This window comes from Vespula vulgaris, chromosome 1 (assembly GCF_905475345.1).
Source record: "Vespula vulgaris chromosome 1, iyVesVulg1.1, whole genome shotgun sequence".
Taxonomy (NCBI): domain Eukaryota; kingdom Metazoa; phylum Arthropoda; class Insecta; order Hymenoptera; family Vespidae; genus Vespula; species Vespula vulgaris.
This window is the reverse complement of record NC_066586.1, coordinates 6,304,717-6,315,135: the sequence shown is the minus strand read 5'-3', so window position 1 is coordinate 6,315,135 and position 10,419 is coordinate 6,304,717. Positions and strand designations below refer to the sequence as shown.

Here is a 10,419-nt window from a genome sequence, read left to right as displayed (position 1 = left end):
GTGTATGTGAATACACTCTAATTTTGTACAATTAATCTATATAATCCTTTTCAAAGTAATTTTTGTTCTATCTTTCTTTTGACAGTTTTTGAATAATCTTTTTTGGAGAAGTAGATCGAAAAACATTTACTAATAGTTTTTCTTATCTAATTTGGAAAATTTAATAATAAATCGTGTTCCATGAAATTTCTTAATACGGCACTGCGACTGGTGTAAGGTTATCCAATCAAAATGCGAGATGCTGCTAGTATTCTTTAATGCATTTTCTGCTGGATGTTTATTGCATGCAATCATTGTTGTAAATAATTGAAGTTTTTATTACTTAACAATTATTTGTTAAATAATAAGTTATTTTTAAAATATGGCAGAAATCCTTCGACGAAAAGTAATCTTCATTTCTATTTTTATATGATTACGTTGTTCCAATTATATTTTTGAGGTTAAGCTCATTGTTTTTTATTAATTGAATCCTCTTTTTTTGATTCAGGTATTGCATCAATTTAAAAAATTACACAGAACTAGATTAAATACATTTAAAGGAGATGAATATGCATTGAAAGGTAATTTTTTTTCTTTATAAAAAATATATATAAGATCTTTTAATAATAAGTCAAATCTTTACTTTGGGGAATGTTTGTTTTCTTTTTTATTTTAATAAATAAAATATTTTAATAAAAAAAAATCATTTAAATAAAATTGAATTGATATATTAGTGTATATCATTTAGTTGTGAGGGCTAAAATAAATGAAGAGTACCGGAAGAATAAAGATATTATGAATTATGCTGATATAGAAAAGGTAATACATATATATACATTATGTTTAGTATGTAAATAATTTATATTTTTTTTGTATTTTATTCTGATAAAATATCTTTTTGCAGTTAAATAAAATTGCGCAAGAAGTTGAGCAAGAAATACGGAAGACAGTAATCCAAGCAGTCGAAAAGAAGCCTGGAATATTTGGTAAGATATGAACAGTATCATAAGCAAAATTCCTAAATTATTAATTATATTAATATTTTTTCATCAGCAATAAAAATAAATTTATGTATTAATAATTTCAGCTCTTCGAATTACACCTGAAATGTTAGAAGACAATGCAACATGTGGAAATTCACTTAGTTCAGATAATAATCAAAGTAACCTAGCTAATAAAAAACCTGTGTGTGGAGAGAATATCAAAAAATTGTAATTTTTGATAGATAGATTTACTAAGAAAATAATTTGCCAGATTGTATGTACAATATGATTGTATTAAAGCTATACATTTGTATATAGTAAAAAAAAATATTTTAAGTGTCATTTTAATAGAAATATTATTTATTTATTATTGTTATTTTATTTATTTATTTTATAGTAAAATACTTTATGGTAATTTTAATTATTTCATGTCAGTGATTAAATTAAAAATGTTTGAATTCAAAAATTATGTATACATTTATACTGCACTATGAATGTTTAAAAATTATCTATAAGTAGAGAAACAATTAATTTTATATTTTCATTCAAAATCATTATAGTCAATAATAATGAGTAAATCTTTATTTATAATATATTAGGTACAATATGTTTTATCGAATGATATACGTAATTTAATGATCCTTAGCTAATCACACAGCCTTTATCGAACTTTTAAATGTATTCTACATTTATTCCCGTAAATTTGAACTTCTCAGTTAAGAATTTCCATAAGTATATTTCACTTATGTTTTTTACTCCACAGCACCCTCAACTCTCAACCTAAAATCATCAAACGATTTTAGATCCAATGAAAATAATTTATATAGATTTCATAATAAAATAATTTGTTTTACATTTACATAAGGGAAACGAGAATCATTAGTATCATCATTATCAAATATTAATATTAGTATAATCATTAGAAACATTAATTAGATTAAAACGTTAAGATCAATTCTGGTAACTTACCTCTTTAAAAAAAACTTTTGTGAATCTTAAGTTCAGTCGACTAAATGCAATAACTTTCATGCAACATGCTATAGAAAAACGTGCGCGAGTTTTTTATACTTTAGGATTTTAAAGAAAATATTACACAAATCATTAAAATTTTCTGAAATTATAAAATGTAAGTTGGTAAAATATTTAAAATGTGACATTTAAACAATCCTTCCTTCTTCCCATACAACTATCACGATATATATACTAACACATGTTCAGGATGAATACGAATTTGATCGATCAAATCAGCCGGTCTTATTTCTTCGTGACATATACGTTGTACAGCAACAAATAACGGGAATTTATCCAACATATTTCTAGCTTTTATCATTGCATGAATCTCATCAGCTGTAGCTGGACCTTGCAATTTTTGTCCGGCAAGAAGTTCCGCCTCTAATTCTCTAATACTCTGTTATTCATATAAAATAAATTGATGTATCAATATTAATGTGTAATATATTTTTTAAAAATTATTTTTATTTCTACCTTTCCAGTTTTAACGAATTGTTCACATATACGACGATTTCTTCCACCATAACAAGTTGTAATCAAATCAGCTATACCACAGCTTTCGAAGAACGTTTCAAGTTTCGCATTACCGAAAAAAGTATTAACGAATTTTATCGTTTCCATAAGACCCAATCTGATAACAGCAGCTTTCGTGTTATCTCCTAATCCTAAGCCATCGACGAAGCCAGCAGCACATGCCACTACGTTCTACAGATGATAATAATAATGAAAAAAAAAAAAATTAAAAATAGAATAGTGATAAAAAAAAAATTAAAAATCTTTTTCACCTTAAGCGCACCACATGATTCAACAGCTGCTGTATCTTCAACGACTACCACACGAAAATTAGGTGTTTGTATAAGATCCCTCAATATTGGTGCCAAACGTTTATCCTTGCAACCTATATATACATAGTTTGTATAGATTTTATATTTGAACAGCTTTATATATATTATAATCGATATGTGTATATATATATAAACGATATATATACATATAAATATATATATCTATATATATAATTTATATATGTGTATATACATATACATATATATATATATATATATATATATATTCATTTTGTATCAATTGTTATTAATTAACGATATAATAAATTAATTAATTACCAATGGTAGTTTCACAGAATTTTTCTTCGGCAACTTCATTTGCCAAATTTGCCCCCATTAGTACATGACATTGGATCCTCAGATTTTTTTCGATGATTTTAGAAATAAGCTCGATATTTGTACCATCTTGATCAAAACCCTTAAAGGAAAAATTTATGTAGACATACGTGTGATATTATCTTATATCTCGTGATGTAATTTCTTTTATGATCTACCTTAATCAGTGACAAACCAACCGCAGTTGGTTTGATTTGTCCAAGTAACGTAGCACAAAGTGTTCGAATAAATTGATGTGGTAAAACAAAAACCAATATGTCAGCATCTTTTGTAGCTTCAACGACGTCCGGAACTGCTACCTAAAGTAGAAAAATAATTAAGAGTATTTTTTTCATTTCATTCGTATTTATTTTATCATTTTATGTTAATTGGATTAGTATATAGATAGACTATACATATGTGTAGGCGTGTATATGTGTATTAATTAATCATTTATTGATTTATTAAATTATTACTCAATTGCAGTTTTCTTTCTTTCTTCTCATTTTTTATCACTCATATTAAATATTTAGTGCAATATTAATGTCTACGCGATTAGCATTAATGCAACAACACCTTGACACTGATCTATAAATTCATCCAAGGTCGACATATGAAAACGAAACGTGCAGATACATATATATATAAATGTACAACTCGACAAATACCAAGTTAAATCGAATAAAATTGTTTAATCAACATGATACTACTTGCAAGCTCTTTTATACTACTTACACATATTTTATATATATTTTATATTATCATATAATATTGTCATATATATATATATATATATATATATATATATATATATAAACATGAACGAACAGTAGATAAAATTATAATTTTAGTACAATCTTATTATAAATATATTTTGAATGAGTTATAAAAATAAAAAATATTCGATTATCTTTTCATAAAAAACTTTCTTATCTCGTTAATTTAATTCATGTTATCGTTTTCCACGTGTCTTCGATAAAAGTTACATGATATTTTCTTGTTTTTTCTTATCTACTATTGATACTGAACTCACGTTAAGAAAGTTATTTAACAATGATCTTGGCTTCTACCGTATAGATATATTATAATCGCATCAAATATGATCTATCATAGGATTTTATCGGAAGTAAAATCTTATATAGAAAATAGTTTTTGCATTTCCATTTCAATCATCTAAAGAATCAATTCTCCTAACGTTTCACACACAGAGATAGAACTGAATCATCCGATATGACCAATGATGATAAGACAAGTTATATTGTGGATCCGCTCTCTCGTTACATCAGTCTACATTCGACTCTTTCTGAGTACAGACTTGTCTTCGGTGATATATTTCAAACTTTCTTTTTTCGAGATGAGATTAAACTCAGTTATCCCAAATTTTAAGACCGAGACCACTCAAGGTCCACTTCAATTTTACGAATGGCAAGGCAATTCGTGAGTAAATTCTTGTATCTTATACATATTATAGATTTTTATTTAAAACTAGTAGATTTTTAGAAAATAAAAAGTATAAAATAATAATTACCAAAATTAAATATCAAGTATTAAAAAAAAAACCGAATATACAAATGTAGTGGATCAAATTGTTATATGTTTATCCTATAAATATTATTAAAATTGATCGATCCTAAAGCAAGTTACATATATGTATATATATATATAAAGTATATATAAAAAAAATGAAAACGAAAATTTTAGAATAATTTATTATTCCAAAAATTAGATTATTTAGAATAATTTATAGATCATTTTATAATTTTATAATTAGATATTAATAATCAACATGCAAATAAAATGATATAAAACGATTAAGTCAATTAATAAAAATAAAAAGAAGAAGAAGAAGAAATGAAAGTTTTGTCATTATGTAATATATAAGACTATTCTTATCTACTTTTTATTTCGTGTCAATGATAATATGTATTAACAATGATCCTCGTGACATGTTTCTAGCCATTTGGTCGATATTAAGAAAAATAGTAGATTTAATTCGTTTGTGGATAGATATCAGGAAAAATAAAATTGGTTCACTATTAAACGAACTATTCCTATTGACTTAAGTTATCTAAAATAAGATATGGAGGCATAATCGAATCGAACACATGCATTAATTGATACTCTTATCAAGTGAAAAATAAAAAGTGGAGATTGTCTCCTCTCTTAAAATTTTAATTAAAATAAAAATAAAAGGAAGAAAAGAAAAATGCGTTATTTTAAATAATATTTATACATTGTACGAAGATATGACCGAATGAACGAGCATTGGCCGTGATCTTAAATAGCAACCAGTTGCAAAAAAGACGACTAAATTATCCTTGGCACTGATGTTAACGTGCCAAGTAAGCTCTTTACCGATCCACAATACTTTCTCATCGTACATGTCGAATATATTGATCATTCATTATTGTTGAATTTGATAAATTTATTCTTTATCATTGTATAACATTTTATCGTTATTTTTAATATCTTGAAAATAATACTTGTTTTATAATCTCTAGTATCTAGTAATTTTCAATACCAATAATATCTAATATAACGTTATTTCTAATTTCTAAAAAATAATTACTAATAATATTTATTACAGTAAAGTATATTAAATAATATAACTCTCTTTTTACTATATTTTGTTATAGTATATTTTATATAATATAGTATATATCAAAGTATATTATACACACTTTTTGTAACTATACTATATATAATTATTTTATTTAAATATAATAGATATACTGTATTTATATTACTTATATATTATAAGTAATAATATTTCTAATAATTAGAAACATAATTTAGTTACTCTTAATAAGATATAAATAACGTTATATAAAAAATTTTATAAATTCTTTCAGATGGGTAGTTCTCTTTTCTCATCCTGCCGATTTTACACCAGTTTGTACTACCGAATTGGGTCGTATTGCTGTTCATCAACCCCATTTTGAGCGACGTAACGTTAAACTTTTGGCTCATTCCGTAGACAAGCTCAAAGATCATGTTGACTGGGTGAATGTAAGTGTATTACTTATTATTCATTAATGAAACAAATAAAAATCCATTTATTCATTTATCTTAATTTGAATTTGATAAAAAGAAATTAACGATTTTTATAACCTTCCTATATGAAACAAGGATATCAAATCTTATTGCCGTGATATTCCCGGAGCATTCCCGTATCCGATCATTGCCGATCCAAATAGAACTTTAGCAGTACAGCTCGATATGATCGATGAGGATAGCAAAGATGATCCAGAAACGGCTCAAACTGTTCGAGCACTTTACATTATAAGTCCAGATCATCGACTTCGTTTGTCGATGCATTATCCGACTTCTACCGGACGTAACGTCGAGTAAGTAACAATTGAGTTGGTGATCATGAAAGTGATTTAAATTATATACCTATTTATCGTTTTAAAATATTTTGATATTTGGATTTGAATGATTTAAAAATTATTTTCCTATAATGACAAGCACATAAAATAAATCTATTTATTATTAGAAAATAATTCTTTTGCGTAATTTAAAAATTTTAAAAATAATATACAACAAAATATCTCTTTTTCTTTAATATCTCATACTATTTAGATCACCTTTATAATCTATTTAAATAAACTATTTAAATAATCTTCTTTTTATTTCTTCTTAATTCAATTCTCTAATTTAATATTTCTTACACAGCGAAATATTACGTGTGATCGACTCTCTACAGTTGGTCGATAGAAAACCGGAAATTGCAACGCCTGCCAATTGGATCGTGAGTTTGATTTCTTTTTTTCCTTCTTATTTATTCTTATGTTAGGTAAGAAACAATAAGAAAAAATAACTTTTGTTAACGAGAACATTAATTTTTCAGCCTGGAGAAAAGGTCATGATCTTGCCAACTGTAAAAGATGAAGATTTACCTAAACTCTTCCCTAAAGGAGTCGATAAGGTTTCCATGCCATCAGGCAAAGTTTACGTTCGTACAACTACAGATTATTAAATATTAAAATGTTAATATAAATAATGATAATATACGTGTTATCCTTTCATTTATATACTTGTATTAAATGAATATAAAAAATGATTCTTGCTTTCTTTTACTGATTTTATAAAAACATGTAAACTAAAAAAACTAAATCAATGTTGATTAAATTTATAATTATATTTTAGAAAATAAATAAAATCTTCTCTGCAAATCTTTTCGTATTTATCTTATGAAAAAAAAATTTATTTCTTCTGAAATACTTACCACATTCTCTGGGAGTTTATGTCCTGGAAGATATTTTATGTTTTCATGTAGCTCGTTAATTATACTTGTCAGCTTCTGGTTATTTATTATTTCTTCATATACGTACATAGGTACGCGCTGGACAAATTTGTTATTATATTTGGAGACATTTGCACCAATGATCTTTGCTATTGCTGAGCCCCTGAAAGAGAAAATTCATGTTAGTATATTTTTATAATTTATCTTTTCCTTTCTTCTATTTATTTACAATCTTTCTTTTATTATCTTTTTCTTTTTTATTATTTATACCATACGATATATATCATTTATTACATTACTATATTGCTAAATTTAATATCAGAGTGATACAAGTAGTACATATCATGTGTAAAAGATTAGACACTAGATTAGAATCGAGAATGAATGTCGAAGAAAATTCTCTCGCGAATTTAAATACATCAACTCTGTAAATATGTTCTTTACATAACTCATTCCTGCATCTCATGAAAACGACGTGGAGAATTCTAATTCTACTTAAACGTAATATTTACAACATGAATATATCATGAAAGTACTGTCGATTCGATCGAGGTATATTTACAGAATTTTTCCACGTATCAATTTCATGAATTATGCTAGTTTAATGCGAAGTTTTTTATTGATCTGTCTATAACAAACAATTTTTAGTTTCTTATATTTAACAAAGAATACTAGAGAGAAAGAAAAAGAGGGACTTTTTTTTTGCTAAAAATGTTGACATTTTTTTTTGCCGGTTTTTATAAATGGATATCTACAATCTTTTTTTTTGCACACTTATATGTATAGTAGTGTTCATTTGCAATCAAAATCATACTTAATAAAAAATTGCTTTTATGCAAAGTGACCACTATTACATAAATATGCAAAAAGGAAATTATAGATATTCATTTAAAGAAATAATAGATATATATTAAGGGGAAAAAAAATGTTGACCTTCATAACTTTAAAAGATGACAAGAAAAAAAAATGTTTACATGCACTTTGTAGCTAACTGAAAGCGATGCAAATTTTTTTATAATTTCAAGCAGTACGAAATATTTTTATATAAAACCAATAGGATAGATATCTGCTCATATCATCTAAAATGAGACACCCTGTATATACTTAGTAAAGGAGAAGGAATGCAATGTGGATGCATGTCTATAAGTATGTAAATAAAACGGAAAAAGAAATGTAGAGATTGATAATAAGTATAGATGAGTAATATGCATATGTATGTAGATGAGTAATAGAGGTAGAGATTGTAAAAAGCTAAACAATAGATAGAGCAGGAAACAAAGTATATAATTCTATATATCGGTAATTAAGAAATCTATTTAAAAAAAGTGAGGTTAAATCAACAGTAAAGTGACAGCAGTAAAGGTGTAATAGATAAGATAGAAAATGACATTATCGACGGTCGATATAAAGGATAAAAATAAAGAGCAAATAATAACAAAACGAGAAAGGCCCATTTTAGCAGAAAAGAGAAAGAATAATATAAGAAAAGATAATAAAATAAAAGTTATGTTATGAAAGAGAGAGAAATGAAAATAAGATATTAAAAAAAGGATATTTTTACAGCGTGATTTTATAAAACATATTATACCCGTTAGAAAAATCTTTCTTTTCATTTCGTACAAAAGGAGATCACGATATGTAGGTACATATTATTAATGGAAATTCTGTTCCACTTTCGAATACTTCGAGGAACTACAATTCTGTGCCAAGAGATGTACGTAATGTTCGTCTTGACGTTCGTACTGAAATACGTACGTTCGTCAAGAGACAGTGCAATGTGCTATGTCCGTGCGTTGAAACGATACGTCGTATCGTTTAACGCGTCCTTCAACTATAGAATTTTACATACACCAGAGTTTCTCAACTCTTTAGTTTCAAATACCTCTTGGAAATGTGTATATAACTACCTTTATACGTATGGCGTACATCTTGTATAGACAAATAAAATTATAACAAGATAGTATAACAATGGATATAAAATGTATACAGATTAAAACTTGTATATGATATATGTATGCAATTACGACGTATTACCATAAATTTCTTCTTGTTTCCTTTTCTTTATTTGAAACATATAATGTTACTTTTAAACGATGATAAAACATGGAATTGAACGAATCGATGATCCGTATATTCTCATTTTATATAATAATGAAGAAAAAAGAAGACAAAATAAAATAATAAAAAGAAAAAAAGAATATAGGATAACAATGATAAAGGTATGAAAAGAAACAAGTCAAGGCCATAGTCATTGCGACAACTGCCAATTGGCTTTAACCTACCAATTACCACTTCCTACGATGCATACATTCAACTTCTCCGCCATGGTCTCCAACAGTATTATTCTCGAATAACTTGTTGATTTTTTAACGAGTTCTTTTCTCTCTCTATTTCTTTCTCTCTAATAAAACAATCGGAACGAAGGAAAAATAGTTGTCAAAAAATACTTGTAATTAATTGTCAACTTTTTATTTTCCGTTTATCACTACTTTTTCAAAACCAAAAGAAAAAGTGTAACGATAATTATCGATTAACAACGTGAAAATCGATGACTGACTAAACGACCGACTGACTAATTGATTGACCGATTGACTCGTGCGAATTCGATTCGATCTTTTGTTGACCTTAACGACGATCGCCAATTATTTTTCTTCAAACTCTATCGCGCATGCTTTGAATCATAGCCAAGTATTGTATGATCGAGATCGAATAGCTCAACTGTGAGTCCAATAAAATTAGATCTACCTGCTTTGATAATAGATCTCGAAACGATATATCGAAAAGATGTGAGGAAGGACAGTGGTACTGAATCCTTGACGTGATCGATTGTAAAACCCTTGAGCTATTATCGATTATTATCTGTCTCACTGTTATACAATTTCATTTCGTTTCTTTTTTATTAATTTTATCGATAACGAATCTAACCATTTTTTTTCTTTTTATAAACATTTACTGGTATACTTTTCTTTTTATAAATATACCAGTTTTATAGTATATGTTCTTTTTTAAATTTTTATTTCATTTTTTTCTCACAGAATTA

The 10,419-nt window shown here is 26.4% G+C and overlaps 3 protein-coding genes across 4 annotated transcripts; 2 read left to right on the top strand and 1 right to left on the bottom strand.

The window, feature by feature from the left end:
• The first annotated feature begins 52 nt into the window (after positions 1–52).
• LOC127062950 (complex III assembly factor LYRM7) lies at positions 53–1,329 on the top strand. The gene is made up of 5 exons (XM_050992000.1): positions 53–385; positions 488–560; positions 728–798; positions 884–965; positions 1,067–1,329. The coding sequence occupies exons 1-5, from the start codon at positions 362–364 to the stop codon at positions 1,192–1,194; spliced, it is 378 nt and encodes a 125-aa protein (XP_050847957.1). The 5' UTR covers positions 53–361; the 3' UTR covers positions 1,195–1,329.
• A 200-nt stretch (positions 1,330–1,529) lies between these two features.
• On the bottom strand, positions 1,530–9,987 carry LOC127062934 (glycerol-3-phosphate dehydrogenase [NAD(+)], cytoplasmic-like). 2 transcript variants are annotated; one of them, XM_050991949.1, is made up of 8 exons: positions 9,662–9,987; positions 7,362–7,542; positions 3,313–3,453; positions 3,098–3,236; positions 2,759–2,871; positions 2,448–2,678; positions 2,171–2,370; positions 1,530–1,742 (listed from the first exon to the last, which is right to left on the bottom strand). In XM_050991949.1, exons 1-8 carry the CDS (start codon positions 9,703–9,705, stop codon positions 1,715–1,717), a joined length of 1,077 nt encoding a protein of 358 aa, XP_050847906.1. In that variant the 5' UTR covers positions 9,706–9,987; the 3' UTR covers positions 1,530–1,714. The 2 variants fall into 2 exon arrangements, with proteins under 2 accessions (XP_050847906.1, XP_050847915.1); XM_050991958.1 differs by lacking the exon at positions 9,662–9,987 and adding an exon at positions 8,968–9,106.
• On the top strand, positions 4,403–7,196 carry LOC127062947 (peroxiredoxin-6-like). The gene is made up of 5 exons (XM_050991986.1): positions 4,403–4,570; positions 5,986–6,142; positions 6,263–6,480; positions 6,809–6,884; positions 6,984–7,196. The coding sequence occupies exons 1-5, from the start codon at positions 4,488–4,490 to the stop codon at positions 7,110–7,112; spliced, it is 663 nt and encodes a 220-aa protein (XP_050847943.1). The 5' UTR covers positions 4,403–4,487; the 3' UTR covers positions 7,113–7,196.
• Positions 9,988–10,419: the final 432 nt, after the last annotated feature.

What these genes read in the sequence shown, in the direction of transcription:
- LOC127062950 (XM_050992000.1), top strand. Translation starts at nt 362, where the DNA reads ATGGCAGAAATCCTTCGACGAAAA. An exon ending in CAGAAATCCTTCGACGAAAA is followed by an intron (nt 386 to 487) that starts GTAATCTTCATT and finishes TTTTTGATTCAG; the next exon opens with GTATTGCATCAATTTAAAAA. An exon ending in AAAGAAGCCTGGAATATTTG is followed by an intron (nt 966 to 1,066) that starts GTAAGATATGAA and finishes TAATAATTTCAG; the next exon opens with CTCTTCGAATTACACCTGAA.
- LOC127062947 (XM_050991986.1), top strand. Translation starts at nt 4,488, where the DNA reads ATGAGATTAAACTCAGTTATCCCAAATTTTAAGACCGAGACCACTCAA. An exon ending in ATCATGTTGACTGGGTGAAT is followed by an intron (nt 6,143 to 6,262) that starts GTAAGTGTATTA and finishes ATATGAAACAAG; the next exon opens with GATATCAAATCTTATTGCCG. An exon ending in TCTACCGGACGTAACGTCGA is followed by an intron (nt 6,481 to 6,808) that starts GTAAGTAACAAT and finishes TTTCTTACACAG; the next exon opens with CGAAATATTACGTGTGATCG.
- LOC127062934 (XM_050991949.1), bottom strand. Translation starts at nt 9,705, where the DNA reads ATGGCGGAGAAGTTGAATGTATGCATCGTAGGAAGTGGTAATTG. An exon ending in ATTCTGTGAAACTACCATTG is followed by an intron (nt 2,872 to 3,097) that starts GTAATTAATTAA and finishes ATGTATATATAG; the next exon opens with GTTGCAAGGATAAACGTTTG. An exon ending in CGTATTCATCCTGAACATGT is followed by an intron (nt 1,743 to 2,170) that starts GTTAGTATATAT and finishes TGATGATTTTAG; the next exon opens with GTTGAGAGTTGAGGGTGCTG.